Source organism: Danio rerio, chromosome 14 (assembly GCF_052040795.2).
Source record: "Danio rerio strain M-AB ecotype USA chromosome 14, GRCz13ab, whole genome shotgun sequence".
NCBI lineage: Eukaryota > Metazoa > Chordata > Actinopteri > Cypriniformes > Danionidae > Danio > Danio rerio.
This window is the reverse complement of record NC_141034.1, coordinates 39,809,577-39,837,459: the sequence shown is the minus strand read 5'-3', so window position 1 is coordinate 39,837,459 and position 27,883 is coordinate 39,809,577. Positions and strand designations below refer to the sequence as shown.

Below are 27,883 nucleotides of genomic sequence, written 5' to 3'. Positions count from 1 at the left end.
ATTTTAATTTTGTGCACAGACTTAAATAAATGTATATTTAATGTAATGATTATGTATAAATGAGAAACTTTAGAGACAGCTGATTTAATTCACTTTTTTTACATAATACATACGCTTGCATGTGCATGTCTATGAGACTCTGTTTCCATCTTATTTATGTTTTTGCACTCTACAGATTGCAGTCAGATTGGGAACATAACTCAAGTTCAATTCAAGCATCTTTACATCATTACCATAATTCCTTTAGTGAAGTTGGTGCTAAAACAGACACTTTATGGACCGTTAAAATTATGCCATTATTTCAGTAGGTGCTTTTTTTCCTAGACCATGTTCCCCTTGTGTGCCATATGAATTTGCTGTTTAGGCACTTTTCTATTGAGATGCATGTTGTGAAACGTTAGCCAATGTAATTTTGCTATTTTTCCTGAGTAATTTTATATAATTTGATTACCTGTGATTCCCCCCCAAAAAAGATGTAGTACAAAACAATCCGTCTGTTGCAGAGCGGCGATTTGGGACACCTGAGCAATCCCAGAATCCAATATGTTTTTGTATGTCATGATAACAGATAGCGTTAGCTCTAGTGTTCTCTGCGGGATCTGGGTGATTGAGTTAATGCATTTAGCTGTGCTTTGGGTCGTAGCTTATTCACTTCATTAAATGCTTGAGAGGATGGATTTCTAGGTCACAGCTATTGTAGCTTATGAAAAGCCTAATGCGTTAGCATATTAGCTTAAGATCAAATAAAGATAAATATAATTTTACAATCTTACATGTCCATAGCCTTTAATCTTTTCCATTCTTCACTTTCTCTAAAGCATTTAATCTCCCTCCATTTCTCCCTTTCCCTCCTCTACATTTCCCAAATTTACCCGCTGTCTTTATTTGAATGTCTGTGTTTAATAATGTGGCTGTAAATTGCCTCATTGCCATAGATTTAAAAACAATGATAAAACCTCTGGTTTCTATTTGTCCCCCATTTTGTTTCCCATCCGTATTCTGTGCCTTTGTTTGAATGCCTGTTTAATAGTGTGCCTTTAAGAGCCTCATTGCCATAGTTCCCCATGGAAGCACTCAAAGCATTAGACCTGCTCGTAGCCGTTAGCTTTCCCTTTCCTCACAGTGAATAGTGGACAGTGATGTATTTGCTGTGTAGTGTCAGAAAAGTTTTAAGCTCAGGTCATCATCTCTTTATAGTCATTCGGGCACATGAATGGAGCTGGTGGTCAACCAGAGGGACGGGATGCTGGATTTCTGCTTTCTGGCAGTGATGATGACAGGTGCACAGGATCAGATGCAGCTGGCATTCTGAGATGAAGGACAAAATATAGTCTTAGTTAAAGTGATGCTTTTCCTTAAGACCTCCTTGATTAAACTGACTGTTCAACGCAATCTCAAGGTAATTCGTAACTTTTTGATTTATTGGCTAATTCGTATGAACTCGTATGATCTAATTCGTAAAATTTAGTGCGATTTGCTCATCACCCAATGACGGTTGAGGTTAGGGGTAGGGTTGGGTGCCCTGCCTCCTTTTTAAAATGGTGTATTTTCGTACGGCTCAACTCGTACGAATTAGCCACTAAACTGACAAAACGTGAAATGCTTGCGTTTCCTTGTGAGATCAGGCTGGACTATTTGGATAATTTAAAAAAAAGTGTATGAATATTATTTTGGACATGTACGCGCTGCTGTCAATAGTAAGGGTTTTACGTATGTTCACTGGGGATGTTTGATCAGAATAGATTAAGAGAAAGTAATTCAGTGTAAAGGCCTCACAGCAAAAAGGTCACAGGTATGAGCATCGGCTGGGCTTCCTTTGGGTGCTCTGGTTTCCCCCATAAGTCCAAAGACATGCGCTATAGGTGAATTCAGGAAGCTAAATTGTCCATAGTGTATGCGCATAAATGAGTCTATGGGTGTTTCCCAGCTTTTCCCAACTTTATCAAATGAAATGAGTGTAGTTAACTCAAAAATGACTGAATGAAGTAATTAGGTATTTAATTGAGTAAGTTCACAGGACTCATTAGGATTAGTTTTTGAACTTAAATGGTTTGTAGCAATCGGTTTCCTCAAATAGATGTTACCTTAACTTATTGAGTTTTACAGTGTTTACATGATGCCTGACAGCATATGTTTTAGGTTATTGTAACTTATCAAACTAGGTTAATCATGTTCTAACTTAATTTTATAAGTTACAGAAGCTGTTTTAAGTCAGTCTAACATAATTCATTCATTCATTTTCTTGTCGGCTTAGTCCCTTTATTAATCCAGGGTCTCCACAGCGGAATGAACCGCTAACTTATCTAGCAAGTTTTTACGCAGCGGATGCCCTTCTAGCCGCAACCCATCTCTGGGAAACATCCACAAACACATTCACATACACTCATACACTACGGACAATTTGGCCCACCCAATTCACCTGTACCGCATGTCTTTGGACAGTGGGGGAAACCGGAAAACCTGGAGGAAACCCACGCGAAGGCAGGGAGAACATGCAAACTCAACACAGAAACACCAACTGAGCCGATGTTCAAACCAGCGACCCAGTGACCTTCTTGCTGTGAGGTGACAGCACTACCTACTACGCCACTGCCTCGCTCCAGTCTAACATAATATAGGTTCAAATGGTTCATAAGGTTAATTTGATTCAGCTTAAAATTTTAAAGCAACCAGGATTTTTTTTACAGTGATTATAAACAATAATAATATTCAGATTATGCTGCTATTTAAAAGGGGAACTTGTTCATTTAGGTTTACTAGGAAAGTTAGGTAAATTAGGCTACTCGGGTAAATTAGAGAGATCATGTTTATGGCACAACAGTGGTCATTAGAAAACATTTCTTATGGGTGCTAATAATATTAACCTTAATACATATAAAATTAATTTATATATAAATATAAATTAAAAAACAATCATTTTATTCTAGCTAAAATAAATAATACATTCTCCAGAATTAAAGATATTATTGGAAATGCTGTGAAAAAAATTCCTTGCTCACTTTTGATAAAATATCTACATTTTACAGGTCTGATCATTCATTCCTTTATTTTCCTTCGGCTTAGTCCCTTTATTCATCAGGGGCCGCCACAGGGGAATGAACTGCCAACTTATCCAGCATATGTTTTACACTGCAGATGCCCAGCTGCAAACCAGTACTGGAAAATATCCATACACACTCACTTACACACTATGGCCAATTTAGGTTATTCAATTCACCTATAGCGCATAGGTCTTTGGACTGTGGGGAAAACTGGAGCACCTGGAGGAAACCCACGCAGGAACAGGGAAAACATTCCAACTCCACTCAGAAATGCCAACTGCCCCATCCGAGACTTGAACCAGTGACCTTCTTGTTGTGAGGCGACAGTGTTAACCACTGAGCCACTGTGTCGCCTAGGGTTAATATTGTTCAACTGTAAGTCATTCAGACATTAGTGCCCACATGTGCCAATCTAACAATGCAAGTACATTAAAAACAATGCTGTTGTTGGCTTTTGCAGGTATGATTATGTGGAGGTGGAGGAGCCTGTTGGAGGGATGGTGTTAGGTCGTTGGTGTGGATCAGAGATGGTTCCGGGACCCCAGTTGTCCAAGGGGAACCAAATCCTGGTTCGCTTTGTCTCTGACGAATACTTTCCCTCAGACCCAGGATTCAGCATCCGCTATTCTTTGCTTCAACAGGTAATCAATGACTCATTTGCTATTTTATATAATGCTTGTTTTGTTAATCCCTAATGACCCACAAATTATCTCTCCATCTGATGAAATGAAATACATAATTTGAGATAATCAGAGCTTACACTTAGTGCTTGTCCCCTTCGGGCTCTGTTTATACTTGGTATTAAGATGTGGTTTTGTTAATCCCATCACAAGTAGACGACACTAAATGCATGTACTGTATGGATGAAGTCTGAAATATTTTGAGCTTGTCCACTTTCAATTACTTCCTGAAAATATGTTTGATCACATTGATTTTGCAGTGGAAATTCTCATGTGGTTAAATCAGAGCTGGTCCTATAGCCTTCTTAGGCAAAACTCTAAGCAAAACTTTAAAGGTACTGCAAAGTGCTTTGAAATGTGCATTTTTTATTCAATGTGGGACAGTTCAAGAGCATATAGAAATAACGTATTAAAGGTAGTGGGGCATGTGAGATACTATAGAGCATTTGATTGTTAAGAAGATTTGAAACTGAAGTATGAGCTGACATCAAAAACATCAGTGATCACTTAAGACAAACCACAAGCTTTGGATGTTTATATCTTAATGTGAATTTTATCACTGTTAAGGAGCACACTAGATTGTAGATATCCTAAGACTAACTTACTGGGCCATATCATACACCCGGCGCAATAAGGTGCAAGACTTGTTTGCCGCGATTGGTTGCTCTTTAAAACTACCACTACCTTAATTTTCCTGTTTTGCACCACGTTGTTTAAATAGCAAATTTATTTGTGACACTTTGTGAACTCATGGGTGTGCTGGTCTAGAATGGAGGTGTGTTAAGGTGCATTGTTGGAGCAATGCTATTTTGAGGAACTAAAATAGACAGTGTAATAGACCAGCTAAAAGCAGTTCTAAAGCGCAGCACAGAGCATGTTAGTTGTGCGCCTTAAACACTTACACATTGCTTAATACACACCGAATGTAGATCAAAATACAGATATATTTACAAATTAAAAAGAATTAATGGATTAAAATATCCGAAAATTATTACTTACCATATAAATAAAAAAACACTGCCTCCATGCCTTCATCTCGTGGGCTTTTTTCTGTTTATTCATGACAATTTGCTTTTGAATAATATTATTCGTAGTAGTAGTAGTATTTATTATATGCATATTTATTTATGTTTTATTAAAAACAAGCTTAGATTTGTCCACCTGTGAGGTTTTGAACCATATGGGGCATAGGACTGTGTTTGGAACAAACAAAACTAAATATGGAGGCTAATGGATGAGAAAGAGAAAGTAAAGAGGCCAAATTGAGGAGGCTCCTTCTTTATCCTCGCGCTGCAGATGATCTGTTTAACTCTTTTCTCGCCAGTGAAGCGTTCCCTTAAAGCAGCCTTAATGCTTTTGCACCATGCACTTCAGACTTTGCTCCTAGATTGTTAAAATAGAGCCCACATACTGTATACTAACGTTTAAAAAAAAAAAACTTTATTCTAATTTGCTAGGGCTCCTACATTAATAATAACTCCAAAATGAGCCCCAATTCTTTAATCTATTTTTAGAGCAGTTTTCAGGTCAACAAGCAACCAATTCTTGTTTATCATATTAACATTAACTGACTGTCACTTTAAGACCTAATAGTCTTAAATAACAGATATATACTCGCAAACATAGGATTGGTTTCATTACTGTTCGGTCCTATTTTATCATCTTTGAGAGCATGTTTGAGACCCACTTAAATTCCACAATGTGGAGAAAACAGACAAAATCACATAATCTAGTTATAAGTTAAATTAAATTGAACGGATCAGAAAAGTTATTGTCATGTACGCATGGAAATGCACAGCTTTTTCATTAATAAACACCAAAATAAAATATAGTTTAGGTCGATTTTTTTTTGATAAAAATGTCAATAAAAAAACCAGATTAAAGTCTGAATAAATCATCAATTTGTATGGGTTTCTTGATTTCAATTAATTTCACATGTTGAATTTAATTTGAATTTTGAATACTAAAATATCTTTTCACTATTTAAATGAAGTCTAGAAAACAAAAAACTGAATAAATAAAAACGTATTTGGGAAAAAAAAAACTAAATAGAATTCATAGTATAATTAAACTTAAAAAAACTAGGGATAATTCAGTTCAAGTTTATTCACATAACTTTTTTTTCTCAACTTTCATTCCAGAGCAGATTTAGAACAGGTACAACAAAAAAATCCTAAAGTGTCATGAAACCCCTCTCTTTCAGTTCAACTCTACCTCAGAATTTTTCTCAAACCATGAGGAGACAGATTTTATAGTTTACAATGTTAAAATGAAATAAAAATAAACAGTAATTTAAAGTCCTTCAACATATATTATTATTTATAATTTCATATAATATATATATATATAACCACAATCTGTTATATCGTTATGAAGATAATCATGATGTAAACACTATAAATGAAGAGTACTTCTCTCCTCCTTTATCCCCGGGTCTGAATGCAGACACAGTGGATAGCAGTGCAGCGGGTCTCTATCTATTTCAACCATTAACCCTGCGGTAATCTAGAGGATTTTAAACATGGGCAGCAGCTCCGTTGTTTGTCTGAATGGTAACAAACTCAACTGATAAAAGACAAAGTCTGCCATTCTCCAATTCTCGTACAGCTCTCCAAATAAAAATACAACACACACAACCCTCCATGAATGGCTAAATACTACAGTCTCACAGCTTGTCGGGTCTGTCTTCGGTAAGCATGTGCAGTCATGAATAAGAAGCAGGGTCTTCTAATGGGATAAGAAAACTCAGCTAAAAAGAATAATGAGAAACTGACACGTCATCAAATCACTAGCAGATTTGTGCTTCGTTATCCATTTTGATCCCGCCCTACTAAAGATTTTAAACCCATTAGATGAAATTATCTTCCAAAAGCTTATAATTATCCAGGTTTATCCAAAATTGAAACTAACAGTGGCTAACATTGTCTTAAATGATGCTCTACACACACAAACCTGTTAAAAAATAAAAAATAAAATAACTACTCAAGGGCTTTTTGAACCCTTAAGAATCATTATATCCATTTTGTTACATTCTTTTATATCCATTATTATAATTTATTTATGCATCTGTTGGCGTAATTACCATCCCTTCTTCTGAAATGACCTGGCAACCTGAAATGGCACTTACTAAGTTGGAAATTTCAAGTTATAATCATATTCCTACCTCAGAGACCTTCTCCTCAATGTTTCACTTCATGTGGTGATGAAAACCACAGCGGACCGGGCTACGGTGTTTTCCACCTTGGCCATGGTTCAGTTTCCTCCCTTTAATTTACACCCTGACAGGCGTCACACGGCACATTTGAAAAGGATTATTCCCCTGAAATGATTTAATAGACATGCTTGGCTTTGATGTGTGATGCCTGTCAAAGTTTTATGACTCCACTTTCCCTCACATTTGTTTACTGAGCCTTCAGAGCGTGTCTGAACGCTTTGCTACGTTGATCCAATATGGCTCTCATTGTTTTCCATGAACAAAGGTGTGCTTTATCTCCTTCTGGTAGATAATGGTTGCGTCTATTCTGCTGAAGCATCATTATTTTACCCTTAATTGTAAGGAGAGAGAGAGAGAGAGAGAGGCCACCAAAATTAGACAGGACAAATGTGGCTGTGGATGAGTGCAAGGCAAAAAAAAAAACACACATATGGCACTTCCATATGCCATTTACTTCTGATCTCACGCTGCTTTTCTGTTAAAAGTGCTGATGCTGATCTGTAAATCTTTTTAATAACTGACCTGCATTTTCGCTGATTTGAGAGCAGAACGGTGGTGTAACTGACTGTGCAACCACAGAACCTGCCAACAAACAAACACACACAGCACATAGCAGTGTTTTGTTGGCAAGTTCTAATTTCAGCGATTGCTTTTTTATTGTGCAGCAAGAGTAATGTACCCAAATTTTGTATTGTGTTTAAAACTGTAAGTGTGTGTATCTGGACACTGTTTATGAATACATCTTTGACTCAAATGAATTATTTATATTCATTCAAGAATCAAACTTTGCAGTGTTGTTTTGAGCTTCACAAATGTTCAGCTCTGGCTTTAATTAGAATTATTTTCAATGGCAAAACAGAAAGATAAGAAAAGTACATCTAAATTTTAAGGTTTAACATTATTAACTTGTTTGTTGAACTGCTAATTGCACTATTGTACATATGGCTAGGACTGCAACTGAGAATTATTTGATATTTGATTAGTTTAGATTATTCATTCATTCATTTTTCTTTCCTTTATTTATCAGGGGTCATCACAGTGGAATGAACCACCAAGCTTATTTTTTTACTTCCATCTGCAACCTAAAACTGGCAAACACCCATGCACTCTCATTCACACACTATCATACACTGTGCCCAATTTAGTTCACCCATAGTGCATGTCTTTGGACTGTGGGGGAAAGCCCCGTAAACATGGGGAGAACTTGCAAACTCCACACAGAAATGCCAACTGGCCCAGCCGGGGCTTGAACCAGCGACTTTCTTGCTGTGAGGTGACAGTGCAAACCGCTGAGCCACCATGCCATCCCCTTTTAATTGTAATATTATCTAATACCATTTTTTCCCATAAATTTGTTGTTTACAAAGAGATTATAAAGCACAAAGAGATCATTCTGAAACCCATTTTGAATTTCCAGGCCCTGTTTCTGTTTTTAGTTGAAAACAGTGTTGTGTAAATGTAACTTTAGTTGTACAATTTCTAATATAAGCTTTCTTCTCATGATGGGTTGCAGCTGGAAGGGTATCCGCTGCATAAGACATGCTGGAAAAGTTGGCGGTTCATTCCGCTGTGGCCAATTTTGTTTACCCTATTTACCTATACTGCATGTTTTTGGACTGGGGGGAAACCGAAACACCCAGAGGAGACCCGCACCAACATGAGGAGAACATGCAAACTCCACACAGAAATGCACACTGGCCTAGCCGGGACTTGAACCAGTGATCTTGCTGTGAGGCGACAGTGCTAACCACTGAGTCACTGTGCCACTCTAGTTGGGTGATTTATTTATTTTTTTTAAATATTTTTTTTTCTTTGCTTATTATAACTAAATCAATTCATAATTCAGGGTATTAGTTACATACAATACCGTCAGTATTGACTAATCTAATGTATATGCACAAAAATAATATTGTAAAGCTTCCTAATAAAAATTGGAATTTAAAAGATTGATTTGTGAGGGGTGTACTGATATATGCTGATCATTACTGTGTATATATATTATATATATACTGTATAATTATTTAGGTTTGTCTAGGGATATTGTATGGTTATGGTGATATTAAGGAGCTTATATTAAGGGAAAAAAACTACAGATATTTAATAATTTCAATAATTCTATTCTAATAGGCTTTACACAGGCAAATTCTTATTTTTATTACATTTTATTTATTATTTTATTTTTTTATTATTTAATATTTAAGCTTGAATCTAGTTAATTTCTAAATATCTTAGTCAAAGCAGGGTGAATCAGCCTTCAGCTACTGCACCCTCTGCTGCTGGAATCAGCTTCCAAAAATGATCAGATGCGCTCCACATCAATTATGTCTTTCTTTACTTTTTTATTCTTTTATAACCTGTTTTAACACATTTTAATTTGTTTTTATCTTGTACATTTTTATACTTGTATTTTTTATTCCTGTTTATGTAAAGCACTTTGAATAGCCACTGTGTATGAAATGTGCTATATAAATAAACTTGCCTTGCCCTAAAACAACAATTCTGTTATTATGGCAGATGGTTAATATAGCACAACCTGCTAGCATTATCAGAATTTTCAATAAAAAGCTCCTTTTCAGGCTTTTGCTTTGGTCTAAACGGATAAACTGTCTCAATTATTTCCTGAATCCAATTCTAATGGTGTCCCAATGATCGATAAACAGATGTTGTTTTGCCAAAGGAGATTTGAATCAATGACACAAATAGTTTAAAGAAAAAAGGATGTTTTATGTTACCTTTTTTGGTTTTCAGATATAAAATAAACTATGCTTTTCTGTAGAAAGAGGTGCAAATCAGTGCAAATTTTGCTCTTTATACCAGGTGTTGTGTTTTTCTTTGAGCAGGGCTGTATTATTGCAGAGGAGGTGGTGTGTTATGGCTGCTTTCTGAGCACAGATCTCGCATCAGAGAAGGTGTGGCTGAATCCAGCTCTATTTATAGTGTTTGTGGAGGAGGATGTTGAGCTGGAACCTACAATTCCAGCACAGCCTCCTCCAGCCCTGACTCACAGCGCGCACTGTTTGTTTTCTTGCTCACCAGAGCATTTGATTCCAGGAGGCTTGTGGACAAGAGCATGTATATGTCAAAAGCATTCGAAATATTGTCATAAAATGTCAGGGAGTGTGAGGCAGAATGCCTTTAACACACCGAAATGAAGTAATTTGCACTTTAATGAAACTTTGCCTGACAGGTCTACTAATATTGTGGTTGTAAATCTCATGATAAATTGCAGTTGTGTTATTATTATGATTTTTTAAGGGGGGATTTTTGACGCACATAGTATATCTAATGAAAAGTGCACATGTTTGAACCCCCTTAGCAAAGAAACTCCCTTTCTAGCTCTTAAATGCTCAACAGAGCTTATTTTTTAATCTCCTCTGCTGTTCAAGTCAGCTCCTCTCTGGAAGCATTCACCACCTACTGTCAAAATGAGTTATTTAAAGACAGCAGTAGTGTGGTAATGACATTTTACTGCAATCTAGCTGGAAATTTCCTTGGATTAGCTGCTAAACATGCTTTTTTTTATATAAATATGCTATTTATATAAAAATACATGCATCTCTTTTTAGACATAGAAGAATGTAATATGTGTGGCCACTCATACTTCCTCACCAGCATTGCACTGAAAAAAATAATAATTATAAATTGTTCATGAAATATACTAGCAGACAGACAACAGTTGGTGTCTATGAAAGCTCATTTTAGCAAAAAGAATGTAAAAACTAAAGGTACATTTACACAACACTGTTTCTAAAAAAAAAAAAATGTCTAGTAAGAATGTTTCAGAAATGTATTTACAGCATTCTGAAATGCAAACTTTGCTGTTCACAAAATGGGTTTCAGAATGCAAGTTTTGGAAAACAATAACTTCATAATCTCTGTGCAAACAAAAATGTATGTTTAAAAGAAATAATATTAAATACTATAAAAATAGAATTAATTTTAGTATTAGCTAAACATTTAACCCTTTGACTGCCCACTCTACCAAATGGTTAACCATGTTTTCATGTTTTCCCTGTTTTAAATAATGACTTTTAAAATCATTTAAAGAATGACTGTTTTAAATAATGGTTTACACTTCAGCATTGTTGGTTTACAAAAAAAACACAAAAAAAAACCAAACATAATCCTGTTGCACTACTACACTGTAAAACCTAAAAAGGTACTGTAAGGTAACTCTAGCCATTTGAGGAAACAGATTGCAGCAAGCCATTAGAGTTCAATAACTAATCCAAATGACTACTGTGAACTTAATATATTTATGAAAACAAAGCAATTTGAGCACAGTAAAACCCAATAAATGAAGAGTACTCAAACCAACTGAGCACTGTAAAATCCAATAAGGCAACTCAAACCATTTGAGAAAACCGATTGCTACAAACCATTTCAGTTAAACTAATATGAGTACTGGGAACTTCATTTAAGTTGAAGTCTTGAGGTGTTTAATTATCTCATTACCTTCAACACTGAATTCAAAACTCTTTTCAAATGAGCAGCATTAACTTTCAGTAAATTATGAGATAACTACACTCATTTCATTTGATAAAGTTGACTGTTGGGTTTTACAGTGTGCACTTTATATATGTTTTAGTGTAAAAAAACAAGAAAACATATTAAATGAGAATCTAAAATATTTTCTGGCATACTTCAAAGAATAACGGTGATTTAGTATTCAAAAATGTTTTATTTTGAGTATTTTTTAAAATAAATTGGTCTTACAGTACATATTTTTAGATTTTTTTATAGTATATGTATTAATTCTGGTACTTTTACCATAAACCGATGTATCATTTAAACATGTTTTTTTTTTCTTGGTGGGGCAATTAAAGGGTTACAAAAATGTTTCAGAAAATATTTTAATAGGTTTTGGTTTTCTAAAGTGTCTTGCTTAGAATTTAAAGGAAACACAAATCTGAAAATTCTGTCGCTATTTACTTCTGTCACCATTCCCTTTACCAAGTAGCAACATCCCGCTCTTCCTCCTGAAGCTAATATGCTAAACTGAAGCTAGACTTTCTATTTATCCCAATGTCAAAATGGACAACTTTACAGGAGAATAAAAGCTGTTTACAGCCTGGTACAAAAGATGGTTTTGGTGCATATAGCGAATATTACCCTTCTTGACAACTTTTATGGGGGTGAATTTTTTATTACTCATCCATTTCATTTATATTAAGTTTGCATTATTTAGGGCGTGGACACTTAAGTGACAGCTAGGTCTCGCTGGTCGAATACACTCCAGAATCTGACAGATTGGTTAGCTGTAGGCTATAGAACAGTAGCCTCTTTGGCTTTTTTTTTGGTTACCCCTGGACGGCATGATGACGCATGAACAAAATGGCGACAGCTGGCCATGCTCACTTGTAGCTTCATTTGCGCTCTTTAGAAACCTATGGGTGATGTTACAGATATTGCATCCATATTTTTGACAGTCTATGTTCTAAACTTGTTTAAGTGAACCATCCCTTTAAGGAATCACACATAGCATAAAGTCTGTTTGTTTGCACAGAAACGTATATCCGCCTACTTTTATATTTTAGAAAGACAGTCATATTTGATATTCCCTGACATTAGAACATTTTAAAATCCTTCAGAAAAAGATATTGCTTTTGCCATGTTTTATCCATCTGTATTGTGCAGATGGCTTATTGGTTTGCTTAGGGATTGATGTGTAATCAGCGATTTTAGTGTTATGAAAGGAGCAGAGCATTTTTCATAAACTATAAACCTGGATGAAATATCTTACAATAAAACCAAACTACACAAACAGATGAAGTGGATAAAGTCAGACGACTGCAGAGTACAGCATTTCCAGCTTATTTGGCATGGAGCCATACGTTTATGGATGTTGCATCATCGTGGAAGCAATCATTTTCTTGTCTTATCACAAATCCAGTGCACTTCTCATAAAACGCTTAATGTTTTCCGAATCTGTGTTTATAGCTCAGTTTTTTGATTGCCACCCACTGGAGCTAAACTAAATCGCAAGCTTATGGTTTAAGAATTTGCGTTCATCCTTACTCATGATGCTGTTTAGAGAAAAGAGAGGCCTGGTCGGCCAGCAGTTGGCAACAGGCTGCCATGTTGGAAATCTGTTTCTCTGAGGTCAACCTCAGCTTCTGGAAACCCGGGATCATGGGGGCAGCCCTGCGCTTGCTGTTTAAACAAGCAATCACTTCCCCTCACCACTTACCCAGAGAGAAGGAGGGGAAATAAGCCCCAGCTGCTATTCTCAGGAAGAGATTTTGGGAACTGGTAAGGGTTTTGAGGGAAGAGGTCATTAAAACAGCACCTACTGTAGCCCTGGATTGAAGAAAAGTTTTTGTGATTCTCACGAGAGTCAGAGGAACCGAGCTGCTGCTTTAAGCTCCCAGCTGGATTTCATAGATGTCTTCCCGCTCGAATTAACCTGAACGATGCCTTTTGCAAGCGCTTACTGATTTCCACTGGCTTTGGGCCATCTTTAAATTGACCAAGAAATGTGTCAGAGGGCTTATTTACTGTATTAAAGGAAGACTTCACTGACTTTTTTTAGTTTTTTCATTTCTTGCAAAACTATCCATTTAAGATGTTGTTTGATGTTTTGAAGACCCAATCACAAGTAGAAAATTAAAAGCACATACTCAAATAATGACTGTTGCTGATTGGTCAAACTATTTATTTAAAATGTGTTGAAATGACACAACTCTTAATTTTTTGTGGGGACAACTTAATTGTTTTATTTTCAATCCACTTATATTTGTAGAAATGATTAAGTTAAATTAATCGATTTGTGTAGGGATAATATGAATTGTGTGGAATCCAGCATTTTTTTTTACAGTCCAGGGGCCTCATGTACGAAGACTTGCGTGGAAATCTTACTAAAACAAGGAGGCAGGGAGGGGTTTTGCGCTCGTGCATGTTGCGCTCAGTTTCACGTTCATTCAGATGTACAAAAGAATATGCGTGAGATTCGGCGTACGCAGTGTTTCATACATCTGAATTTTTTTCTGCGTACGCACATTTACAGCTTTGTGCGACTGCTGCAAATTGCGCTTTAATGTTTAGCTGGTCAACTGTATGGTATGGAAATCTTACATACCTACTAGATGAACCCGTCTCATACAGCTGCCATTGCAAGGATCAGACACTTTGTAGAGAAGAATTTAACACAACTGCCTCTAGGAGTCGCCAATGGAAATAAAACAGACACGCACAAAAAATGTGCGTACGCCAGCCAGAAAGCTGCCGTGAACCTGCGCACATTCCCACGTTCAGTTCATTGTTAGTAAATCCAAACGTGAGCGAATCTGAGCGTGAAACCTGGCGTACGCAAAGTTTTTGTGCGTACGCAGCGTTGATACATGAGGCCCCAGGTGTGAATGAGATTCACTTTCGACCACTTCTAGATGCATTCAGAAATATTAAAGAATTAGTTTGCTTTCATTGATAGTTTTCAGTCACGTGACCTGTGCGAGGGCAAAAAAAAAAACAATGGGCCATAATGGCAGCTACACTAGGATCTCCAAAGAAACACAGAACAAACCAGTCATATTTTCATCTGTTCAAGCTATGAATATTGTAACACATATTAACAGAACGAAACAGAGATATGATTACAAATGTGAATTGTGAGCACTTGCAATCCATATACTGCACCAGCAGTGATCTTTCAGTCATTTAAAACCACCATGTCCCTGTCAGAGGTTCAATTCAGTCATGTGTGCATCTATCTTATGGATATTCCTGACCGGTTTAGTCATTGGTAATGGCATTATAGTGCGTAAAGTAAGTGCTTTTATGCTTGGCATCATGTTCTTTTGCTTTTAGTTTGCATTTCGAATTTGGACAAGGCAAGGCAAATTAATTATATAGCACATTTAATGCACAATGGTAATTCAAAATGCTTTACATAAACAATTGTGAGAAAACAAAAACAACAAATAATAAAATAGATTAAAAACAGATTAAAATGTGTTCAAACAGGTTTTTATAGGAATGAAAAAGAAAAGAAAGGCATAATAAAGATGCTAAACAGATGTGTTTTAAGTCTTGATTAGAATATGCTTAATGTTGGAGCACATCTGATCATTTCTGGAAGCTGATTTCTGCAGCAGAGGGCGTAGTAGCTTAAAGTGGATTCCCCCTGCTTTGACTACTTTAATTGCATTTAACCTGCAAATTAGAATAGAAACTGTATAAAAAGCATAGAAATGTACTGACAGTTACCATATTGTCATGGGTCAGCCATTAATACTACTATTCATCACAAATCCTTAAATGTCTCCTTTCTGGCTGGATTTCAATGAGGGAAACGCGTAGAGAAACAGCCCAGACAGGTCACCGCATTAGTTAGTAAAAATATATCGTATTGCACAACAATTGTCTGACTTTTGGCTAAAAAAAGAATAAATCACTCAACCCATGACTTGGCGGTCAGCAGGACACAGTAATTTTTTGCCCACCAAGGCGTTCTCCTAATGGTGGGACGTCATTTAAAAATCTATCAATAATGTAGAGTAGATGCATGTGAACAAAATCAGTCAAACAGCTACAAAACTGCCTTCTATCTATAGTGGCCTCATTCATCAACATTAATCGACATGTTCAAGTGGACTGAGAAGCTGGGATTCAAACTTTGACATCTAAGATCATAGGGTGAAAACATGTAATAAACACAATGTTCACTTCCCAGTCCTGATTGTAATGCAGCCTACCAGTGTTTGAACTAGTTTCTGGCTTTGAGAGCAGAAACTTAAGCTGCTCTCTGTATGGTTTCTCATTGTCAGCTTTCATTTTTAAAGAAATCGATATTGGCCAAGACAGCTCAAACACGCTTTAAGAAGACGCAAATATAAAAACACTAACAAATTGAGAAAACATTTGTTAAATTCTGCACTTGATTTTGCTGGAACATCTGCCAGCATGAGGGCTTTTAGAGTTCCTGGTGAAAGTGCAAATGCAATCTGGAAAATGGCTCACAGGGAAACATTTAGTTCTCATAGATACACCCTGGTGGCTAATTACTACACTCTTAGAAATAAAGGCACAAAAGCTGTCACTGGGTGGAGGCTCCTTATCAAAAGGTACATCTTAATACCTAATAAGGACAAATGTGTACTTCATAGTGCCATTGGGCACCTTTAAATTCAAAAGTGTTCCTTTTAAAAAGGTACTGCCCCAGTGACAACTTGTGTACCTTTATTTCGTTATTTTAAGCTAAGGACAAAACTCCCTTATTAAAGGAATACTTACAAACAAGGATACACCATGAGGAGATTGTGAATTGCTTTGTAGAAATCAACCAGGATCCAAATTTATATTTAAACAGCATATGATTTTTCTTAAAATTACTGATTATTTGTCCACTAGGGTCCTGTGGATTACTTAAAATTGATCAAAATTTTCATCCACAATTTTAAATTCTCTTCAGCTGAGAAAAGGAAGACAGATTTATTTTGGGATAAGAAATTTTTATTTATTTATTTATATTTTTGAAGAACTATTCCTTTAAAGTCTAAAAAAGGTTTTAATTCCAGTATGTTGATGTTCTTTCAATGGGAAATTCAGTTGCGGGTGGGACTTTCTTTTGTAGCAAACAAGTGGAGGGGCATGGTTAAGAATATTGTGGCTAAATCCATCAAACTGACACCAACAGAAAAGGACCACCACTCCAAACACAGAAGCAAATTATCAGACTTTGTTTGTTGATTACCAAAAAAAAAATGTTTTCAGCATACCTGTCAACCCTCCCGTTTTTGCCCAGATTCTCTTGTATTTTACTATTCCATCATCCCGTTTGAGTATTTTCCCATATTTTTCCCATAATCTTTCTATGAAAAGTGAAAGTAGCATCAAAGAGCCAGTCCCAAATATGATATAATTGCAAAAGCTAATCAAGAGAATTATGTTTACTCTTTATTTTGGCTTGAAAGCATGTTGAAATTAATTTTAAAACAGCCACATTCAATTAATTTACAATAAAGCTGTGCGTTGACCATTGCCCTTCCTATGCAATCTTTGAATCATTCCAGTGTTAGTGCTGACCGATGTATGCGCTCTGTAGTGATAAAGACACTGTTCCCAGATCAACTTCTGTAACGTTATATACTTTTGGATGTGGGTGTGTTTGTAAACAGACAAATACACTTTATAATATGTAAACATGTCCGTATTTCCAATATTATTACATCCCAATATTGACAGGTATGGTTTTCATTGGATTAACTTGCTTAAACATATTTTTCACCTGTAGAATAACAATGTGCCCTAGCAAAATAAACATTGTAAATTCTGATTTCACAAGGAATCGAACATGCAGCGTGAAAGCAGTATATAAGCACCTTTTGTCGTTGCTGCTTGTTTTTACAGTAACTATAGATGGGGGGGTTTGTTAGCCGGACTTTTCCTCTCAGCAGCATTTGTTCAGAACAACCACAAAGGATTATTGAATTACAAAAGGCGTATGATTTCAAACACAATGCCTATTGAACAATCCGAGCTGGATGAGTGGAACCGTCTCCAGTCACTTCATTTCTCTTCTCCTCTTCTTACGACCACTGTGTATGATTGGCGTCCCACCAAACACGGCCTTCACCAAAACACATCCACAGTGAATCACACACATTTTTGAGTGAGAACTCTGCACTGTTATTTGGTTTTCTCCAGAAACACAGGCTCTTATGCGTGTCGAGACGGGCTACTGGCAGACGTCTGACTCTGTGCGCTCATGTCCATCTGCTGTAGCCCTTGTAGTCGAACAGACAGCTGCAACCTGCTAACAATTTGAAACGTCATGTTGTCAGGCTACAGAACATAAATGAGGCCATTGATTTTTCAAGGTAAATTATTATGGGCAAAATAATGCATCTGCTATGAAATTTGACAACAAGGAGAGGATGTGTTGCAGGAAAGGCACCTTAAGTGTGATTGATTTGCTGTGTGCTGTATTGGCAGATTTGAGAAGCTGTGACATTTATCATGTTTATGAATATTATTTATTAAAATAATTTAACTTGTTGAAGTACAGTCACTTACATTTTTAACATAATAAAGATATAATGTACTGCTTTTTTTGTCAAGTAAATCATGAATACATGTCATGATTATTATTTAAATGTCTGTTTATAATTGCTTGATCTAAATCCAATTATTTGAGAAAGTCTTGATATTCAGTTTCAATTAGGGATTGCTGCCCTGAAACTGACGTTTCGATACAGTGTCGAGATTTAGAAACACCAGGCCACATGACTAAAGCAATTCAAAACATTTGTCATTTCAGAAGTGTTTCGAGACCTGCTGACTCGGCATTTGACTGACATATATTATTGTTATGATCTCCAGCGATTGAACATTTGCAGATCACTGGAGAACTACAACTCGGCCACTGAACAGAACTACAACTACCATAATGTCTTGCAGCAATCTACACAGCTAACAATAATTCAGACAAACACACAAACACATCACTGATTTTTTTTGTTGTGATCACCAGCAATCTGCAACTGCTCAATTGCTGGTGATCATAACTATTATATTATATTATATTATATTATATTATATTATATTATATTATATTATATTATATTATATTATATTATATTATATTATATTAGGGTGGCGCAGTGGGTAGCACGTTCGCCTCACAGCAAGATGGTCGCTGGTTCGATCCTCGGCTCAGTTGGTGTTTCTGTGTGAAGTTTGCATGTTCTCCCTACGTTCGCATGGGTTTCCTCCGGGGTGCTCCGGTTTCCCCCACAGTCCAAAGACATGCGGTACAGCTAAATTGGGTAGGCTAAATTGTCCGTAATGTATGAGTGTGTTTGTGTGTGTATGTTTCCCAGAGATGGGTTGCGGTTGGAAGGGCATCCGCTGTGTAAAAACTTGCTGGATAAGTTGCCGGTCCATTCCGCTGTGGCGACCCCGGATTAATAAAGGGACTAAGCCGACAAGAAAATGAATGAATGATTATATCATATTATATTATATTATATTATATTATATTATATTATATTATATTATATTATATCATAATTATTTGACAACTTATCGTAATTGTGACATACCTGTAAGACAGACAAGTTGGGTAAAAAACATTTTTGTAAATTTTTATTTCTAATTATAATTTTATAACTTAGTAATTCAATTTTAATATTTGATCATAGTCCCACATTTAAGTTATTTATTTGCACACCATTTTAAAGACACTTTTTACCTGATAGATAATAGAAATGTTCTATCAATTCATTTTCTATTAAGGTACGTTGCAATATGTGATATAATTATGTGTTGTATGTCTGAAAATGTCCTGTATTTCCTCAGTGTTGTGAGAAAAGCTGGATGAGTGCTGTTTTATCCACCTCAGTTAGGATTCTTGGCTCTGGCTTTATAGAGCAGGGCTCAGAGGATCTTTAATTGACAGTTTGAAAGACTGCCTCACATTCACAAGCTGTTAATGGTTTCCATTCCCCACTGCTGACCATTGCCAAAGCTAGAAGCCAGTTCTCTGCATTGAAGGATAGCTGAATATACACTTTTAAGAGCTAATTGTAACTGCTCTTGAGAGCTTACCCAAAAAACATGATTGAACAACTCTTGATGTGTCAGTTGATTCAAGTCCGCAGTGATTTATGATATATTTAAGTGCACAAAACAATCATTTTAGTCATGTCAGTGAGGAAAAGTTATGGTGACTTGCTGTTCAGCGAGTCAGATTCACCCAAGGATTCATTAGAATGAGTCCATTAGTCCATGAATTTGACTAAGCTACTCAGTGATTGTGTGGTGTGCATTTTTACATTATATATATATATATATATATATATATATATATATATATATATATATATTTACAATTCTCAGTCTCTCTGAATGAGCTAGATTTATTAGTCATGTACTATATTTGAGTAAAGTGTTATTTTATTGGAACAATATGATAATAGGCTCATTTTACAATTCCTCTGGTGTTAACAGTTCAGTTTTACTATTTTTGAATCCATTCAGCCGATATCTGGGTCTGGCAGAATCGCTTTTAGGGTAGCTTAGCATAGATTATTGAAACGAATTTGAACAACAGCAGCTCGCATAATAAATGACCAGAGAGTTTTGATAATTTTTTCATATTTAAAGCTGAAGGGGGTTGGGGGTGTCCTAAAAGATTGAAAAACCCTGCTGTAGATTATCAAAAAAATTGGTTAAAGGGGTTAATAATTTTGACCTTAAGTTTTTTTATTATTATTATTAAAAACTGCTTTAATTCTAGCTAAAATAAAACAAACAAGACTTTATCCAGAAGAAAAAATACTATTAGACATTCTGTGAAAATTGCTCTGTTAAACGTAATTTGGGAAAAAATTCAAAGGGGGCAAATAGTTTTGACTTCAACTGTATGTACACATTTTAAGTATTATTTGACCTTCAACTAATAACATGCTTTTGTGACACTAAACAGGGTTGTCATTGCTTGCTCAAATATCCACATGCAGTATTGTGGTTCTGACTGGCAGGTTGGCTCTGTATTATTTCCAGTGCTTGACTCTGCTGTCCTCAATCAGTCCGTCTTGGTGACCTCGTTTACTGCTTTGTTCACAGTAGCAATGCATTTTTTATCATCATAGAAATCACAGGCCTTCCACTGACACCTTGTCCTTTGCACAATGGTAACCAGGCCAACTCACTCCGCACTTGTTAGCTGGTTTCAGAGCACAGCACTGCTCGTGTCATTCACTGGGGATTATGTTAGTATGCCCGAATTAAGCTGCTGGAAAAAAGGACATGTTGACAGATCTCGCAGCACCTGAGGCGGTGCAGCAGGGTTGAGTCGAGTGCAGAAATGTGGCTTCCTGCAGCTTGCCCGACACCATAGGTATCAGTGTCGCTGCCCGGCATACATCTTTAATTGTGTGTTTGGGTTCACACAGGGTGAAGTTGTTTGGGGACTGGATAATTGATCCTGTGAATAAGCCGGTGTAATATATTCATGCGTCTAGCACAACAATGAGGTACCTTGTTAATTGGTAATTTGGTATAATGAACAATTGTGTATTGTTTAAATTATCTTCTGATGCAATGTTCCATGTAAAAAGGCAGGTGTGGGGGTAATAATGTACCTTAACTGTAGTTAAGATCCCAGCAAACAATTTTGTGTTTAATAGACGCCTAATAGACATCTAAACATAGACCGCTTTCAATCAAATGTACATGTAATATATAAAGTCTGTCTAATCTGTCTATTTGACGACTAGTCTAGATTTGTGCTATTCTTAGACGTCTATTATATCTTCACTGACAGCCCAAATTTAGCCTTGTTTTAGCCAAGACTACTATTTAGATGTCTATTAGACATCTATTTGACATCTTTTAAAAACAAACAATGCTTGCTGGGATGTATGTGTGTATGTATACACTGTATATCCATGACGTGTTATGTAAGTGTGTTTACATGTACATACAGTTGAAGTCAAAAGTATTAGCGCCCCTGTTTATTTTTTTCCCAATTACTGTTTAACAGAGGAAAGATTATTTCAACACATTTTTAAACATAATAGTTTTAAAAGCTCATTTCTAATAACTGATGTTTTTTTCAGTCAAAACTCATTTCACAAGGCATGATTTGAATTGCCGACAGCTCCAGATATTTAGCATTCCAAATATCTCACAGGCATCGGCAACTCATCTGTGATTCTCTCAGATCGCATCTTTGATAGTTCATACTGTGTGATTGTCACTCTCGTGCATGAGCACCGATTTGACTGTGATTTCAGGCATTTGTCGCCGATGTCTCAACTTGTCGGTGAGTCAAAATCGGGGCTAAAGTCATGCAGTCTGAACTCGGCATTAAGCTGTGGACACACTAGAGTTTGTTCATGCGAAATTCTGTTGTACGGTGCTGTGAAAAGGGACGGGATTAAACAAAATGATTAGACATTTTAAAAAGCGAGCGATGGGTCCATGTTTTAAATTTCTGTTCAGAGAGGTCATGTTTTGATCCTCGATTGGTCTCACGCAATCATATGATGCAATTTCACAAGTCAGAGTTCACCAAGCTTAAACTTTCCAACGCAGCGAAATACGAAAGTTGCCCCACGAACTTGCGTTTCCGGTCTGATGCATTCCTGTGCGTATGAATGGAAGTCTATGGAGAGAAAAGTGCAGTGTGGTCGCAACTTTACCTGGAGGTTTAAACATTCCTGTAGGACTCAATTAGTTTGATCAGGTGTGTTTAATTAGGGTTGGAACTAAACTGTGCCGAGCTGCGGCCCTCCTGAGTTTTACACCTGTGCTTTAAGCGATATTCTCCCTAGTTTTTTCATTGTTTTCTTTACACAGCTAACTATGTAAAGCAATCCCTTTTAATAATCTAAAAAATATATTCGGTTGAACGGAGCAATTAAAACTCACTTTTTAGAGCTGAAATGACTGACATTGTGGTGTGTTTGTGTGTTCAGAGGCAGTCGGAGCCCGAGGCCCCAGCGGTGATGCCTGTGTGGATGCAGCCTGTGGAGGATCTGACTGAAGCCGTGTCTGCGTTCAACACCATGGAGGAGGTGATGAAGTACCTGGAGCCCGAGCGCTGGCAGCTGGACATGGATGACCTCTACAAACCCACCTGGCAGGTGCTGGGCAAATCCTTCTTCCACCAGAAGAAATCCAGAGGTGCAGATCCTGCATTTACAAGCAATTGGAGTCACCCGAAACATGGGTTTGGCTTAATAATAGGTTGTGTCTTTCTGTTTCTGTAGGAGCGGTGGATCTGAATCTGCTTCGTGAGGACGTGCGGCTCTATAGTTGCACTCCTCGTAATTTCTCAGTGTCTTTGCGCGAGGAGCTGAAAAGGACAGATGCTATCTTCTGGCCCAGCTGCCTGCTGGTGAAGCGCTGTGGTGGAAACTGCGCCTGCTGTTCTTACAACTGCTACGACTGCCAGTGCTCACCCACCAAAGTGGCCAAAAAATATCACGAGGTAAAGCAGAGATCAGAGGCCTTCCATTACACTTCACATTTCACAATATTAGGTTTCTTTCACAAATAACCTGTGTCTTATATGCAAAAAAGAAGCATCTCCTCATAATATCTCTCCTATTTATGGTGAATTCAGATATCAAGCTAGCACATGCTGCAATATTATATATACACTACCGGTCAAAAGTTTGGGGTCAGGAGGATTTTTAAATGTTTTAAAATGAGCTTCTCCTAATCACCAAGTGTTTGTTTTATCAAAAATACAGTGCAAATTGTGAAATGTTATTGCATTATATAATAACTGTTTAACAGTAGTTTATAATTTAATTTAATAATTTATACCAAGCTTCATTACTCCAGTCTTCAGAGTTGCATGATCCTTCAGAAATCAATCTGTTAATTATTCATTATTAGTATTATTATTACTATTACTATTATTCATTCTTTCATTTTCTTTTTGGCTTAGTCCCTTTATCAATCAGGGGTCGCCACAGCAGAATGAAGCTCTAACTTATGCAGCTTATGTTTTACGCAGGGTTGCCCTTTCAGCTGCAACCTGTAACTAGGAAACATCTATACACACTCATTCACACTCATACACTACAGACAATTTAGCTTACCCAATTCACCTATAGCGCATGTCTTTGGACTTGTGGGGAAAACGGGAGCTCCCGGAGGAAACCCACGTGAACATGGTGAGAACATGCAAACTCCACACAGAAATGCCAACTGACCCAGCCGAGGCTCGAACCAGTGGCCCATAGTTTGTAATTTGATCTAATAATTTATTCCAGTGATTTTAAAAATGACTTTTCCGCTTCTTTACTCCAGTCTTTAGAGCCTCTAATATTATTATTATTATTATTATTATTATTATTATTATTATTATTATTATTATTATTATTAATGGAAATAGTAATAAAAGTAATAATGACTGGGGTAAAAAAAAATTTAAACTATATACAATAAGAAAGCAGTCATTTAACGTTTTAATAAATATTTAACAATTTAACCTTTTTTTACATTTAATAAATGGCACCTTTTTTTAAAAATGTAATTTTTTTTATTATTAATAACAAATGTGTTTTAGGGTTATTCACCAAATATTAATTTCTGAACTCTGGAGTTAAAATGTTTAAATTCCAGCATTTATATAATCATAGAAGATGGTACTATATTTGTTACTATATGGAAAACAGGCTCTAAATTAAATTTGATGATAAAAGAATGAGATTTTGCACAAACAAACAACTATATCCAGAGATCCCCAGTATTTTCCAGTGATTTCTTATTTATTATTTATTACCTGAAAATTAGCACAGTCACTCTGTTCTTAAAGGTATAGTTCACCCAAACATAAAAATATCTTCAGCTTTTACTCATGCTCAGATAGTTTTAAAATTTAATGATTTTTTTTTCTTCTGTTGGACACAAAACAAAATATTGTGAAGGCTATTTGGAAGTCACTGGCTGCTGATTTTTTGTGTTCAACAGAAGAAAGAAACTCAAACAGGTTTAGAACAGGTGAGGAGGATCGGAGAATTAAAAGTTTTGTAATTTTTCCCTTTAGGTGATGATGAATTTAAGTCTCTTATTTATTGAGTTATATTTATTTTTTATTCCTGTGTTTTGTCACACAAGTGGTAATGATTTTGCCTTCAATTGTACATAGGTATTATTTCATAACTTTATTCTTAATGTCATAAACAAATTGCAAACTTGTAATGCTCCCTTTTATGGAATGAGTACTGTTTGTTGTTCATATTTGCTCTTTGTAATGGTGTTTTAATAGTGTTTTTAATGTTACCTTCAGAGTTTGTTCATTCTGAATTAACTTTTTTTAATGCAAATACCGATACAGTCAGTCAGGCAGCATAATACAGAGAGTGGACTAAAGCGCATCAAATGATCGGTAATTAAAAAGGAAAAAAGAAAAAAAATAGAATAAATACATATTTTTATATTAGACACACATCTGATGCTTGTATTTGCATCAGCTCCACACCCACAACTTCATGTATTGGGTTAAATTAGACTTTACAGTCTCCGTGTTCAGTCCATTACCTCCGCTTTATCTGTTCAGCTGAGGGAACGGAACCAACCCTGTGACATCAGACACAGCGACATACACAAGATGGCAGTGCCCTAGCTCTAAAATCTATAGTAAAGCTGTTTTCTTCTAAATGGTTACATTAATTGAGTTTATTTAATATATTTTCTTTCCAGAGTACAAAATTATGAAAACTTGAATGAGTGCTTTATTTGCCCTTTAATTGCAAATAACTAACGAATTCTTTATTGGTCATGTTATATTTATTTTTTAATTGTTTATATCTGAATAAAGCTTTTAATAAAATAAATTCTTTTTAAAATGGCAATGCTGTCATACTGAAGTTCTGGTCATAAAACAAAAGCATATAGAAACTCAAATTCTGATTAAATTGTGAAGTTGTAAATCACGAGAAATAGGGGGGAAATGTAATTAAAGAGCTGTTTTAGATTGTGACTCTCAGAATTGGATCGTTAACTTCCTAAAGAGTCCCAGCCCTACTGTTAAGTACAGTTTTAACATAAGATTCTTTAAAAATATAGTATTTATAAATGAAAACTGATTGTTAAATCATGATGTGGACTGACAGAGAAAGAAACCCACTGTGTGAAAATGGTAACATTATGTTGCATTTAAGTGCTCTGTCTTTTCTCTTTCTTTCTCCGTCTCTCTGTTTGACTGTTGTTGTGCAGGTTCTGATGCTGAAGCACAGGACAGGGGGTCGGGGACTGCAGAAAACCCTAGCAGACGTCCCTCTGGAGCACCATGAGGAGTGTAACTGTGTGTGTAAAAATGACTCTGACTAAATCAGTCCCAGAGAGAAGACGCACACCGGCCCCCCGCAGACTCACCTAGGGAAATACCCCTGCTTTGTGCATAAATGAGCGAAAGATGCTGCAAACTAATGAAACCCAGCACTGGATGCCTTCTTTTTTTCATCTTGACTCATCTAAGCCTGCGGTTCCATTCCTTTTGGCCTCGCAAATCCATAAAGGATTGACCCATAAAGAAGTTTCCATTGGCCTTATGATAGCATGGAATATTTGGAGGGAAATTGGACACGCTCTTGCATTCTCTGTGTGTGTGGAGGTTTGTGAACAATGTGTACATTTGTGGGTCTTTTTTCAGTTCACGTATATAGAGCAGATCAGGAAATGAGGTATTCCAGGATAACTTGAGGTTGCTTTTACTTGGGGAACAAGTGTATTTGGCGTGTTTTTTTAATTATTATTTTTTTTACAACTTAATATATTAAAGGACCTTGACTATGTTTCTGCTTTCAGCAATAAGTTTTGAGGTGGTGTGGACAATATCCTCAACGTCCCAAAGAAACAAATAACACTGTGTTATAAACCAGCACTCCGTCACCTACTCATCATGAAACTGAAATGATTAATAGCTCATAAAGACTATCCCAAGAGCGATGAACATCATGCCTGCATCTTTTGCTCATTCACTTTGAACTATGAGAACACTAAAGCGAATCTTTGTGTAAATACATTTAATATTGTGATCTGTTGACTTATCCTATATGTCGTTACAGTTTCTGGTACTAAAAGTTTGGGGTATATAAGAATCACTTTTCCCTTTTTTTCATAATCGCTAGTATTTTCAGTATTAGTCACTCTTTTTGTAGAGACATTTATACATTTCTTGTGTTTTTATTTGCGTGTTGAGATCGTCATTCTGACTGGAGACAAAATATTCTGTTAGATGTTCATGTAAATAGACTTTTTAGAAGTTAAAGGGACATTGGAACAGCCAGTACCTTATTCATCTACCATTAAACAGTTAACTAAATTGTTGTGGTTTTCCAAATGACAAATGAATGCATTGGTCTGCTCAAATAATTGTTACAAAATTGCGATTCCCTATAAACAATGAGCTATTAACTGCAATCTAACTTCAGCAATTGAGAGCATGATACAATTTAAATGATTCTGTATTAAATTGATAGCATTTTACCTAAGAATTACAATTCCGCCATCATTTACTCACCCTTCACTTGTTCAAAACCTTTTTCAGTTTCTTTCTTCTGTTGAAAACGAAGGAAGATATTTAGAAAAATGCTGGTAGGTGGCACTGATTGACTTCCATAGTATTGTTTGTCCTACTATGAAAGTTGATTGTTTTTTAAATTGTCTTCTTTTCTATTTAAAAAAAAAAAAAACTCCTAAAGGTGTCAAATCTCATGAGGGAGAGTAAATGATGAAGTTTTATTTTCAACACAGGCTCATTGTGAAAATGTACCCCCATATACCTTTCTAGAGAGTGCAAATTATGCAGCCAGAGCTACATTTGGCCAGAAAGCAAGTTAAATAAAGTAAACAAGTAAATAACAGGGTGAGAACATGGTAAGAGATGAAAATGTGGTAAAAATCAGGCTTGCTTTGGAAAACACTGTTGGTTGGGTTTAGGGAAGGCGTGGGCGAGTCAATCGATACATTTGAAAACACTATTGCTTAGGTTCAGGGAAGTAGGAGGGTGGAGAGATCGGTTGGTCGGTCAGTCAGTCGACAGCTGCCTCTGGTGTATTTACACGAGAACAGCAGGCACGAAAATTACTCGTGAGAGAAATTTGAGATCTGAAAAAGCGTACACAGCGGCCTTTGATGGATTTGCAAAAACAAAAACTGCAAAAAACGTAACTCCTGGGATGTATTTCATGCTCTCCAGAAATGTATATTGGGGTACGTATCAATAATGAGCCTGGGTTGTTCATTTTTGGGTTAACTATCTCTTTAAGACCTTTCAGATCATCTTTTATGTCAGTCGGCCATTCAAAAGCTTGATTTTCACAAGCGTTTTAAAGAGTAAATCATCTGTTACTCTCAGCATTCCTTGAACATTCTTATTGATCTCAATCGCATGCAACATAAAGCATCCCATTGCTGAAAAAAATGTAGACCTTGTGTGTGTTAATGTCATAACAAATTCAGTTTTGACTGGCTGGGATAAAAAG

The 27,883-nt window shown here is 36.2% G+C and overlaps 1 protein-coding gene across 8 annotated transcripts in view; it reads left to right on the top strand.

Moving 5' to 3' along the window:
• pdgfc (platelet derived growth factor c) overlaps positions 1-27,181 on the top strand; it is a 290,898-nt gene extending 263,717 nt beyond the window's left edge. For all 8 annotated transcript variants that reach the window (XM_087281827.1, XM_087281826.1, XM_087281825.1 and 5 more), the window contains 4 exons: positions 3,502-3,682; positions 22,358-22,565; positions 22,652-22,872; positions 25,614-27,181. In XM_087281827.1, coding sequence (XP_087137953.1) covers positions 3,502-3,682; positions 22,358-22,565; positions 22,652-22,872; positions 25,614-25,727 — 724 coding nt within the window. In that variant the 3' untranslated portion in view covers positions 25,728-27,181. The remainder of the gene's footprint in view (positions 1-3,501; positions 3,683-22,357; positions 22,566-22,651; positions 22,873-25,613) is intronic.
• The last annotated feature ends 702 nt before the right edge of the window (positions 27,182-27,883 follow it).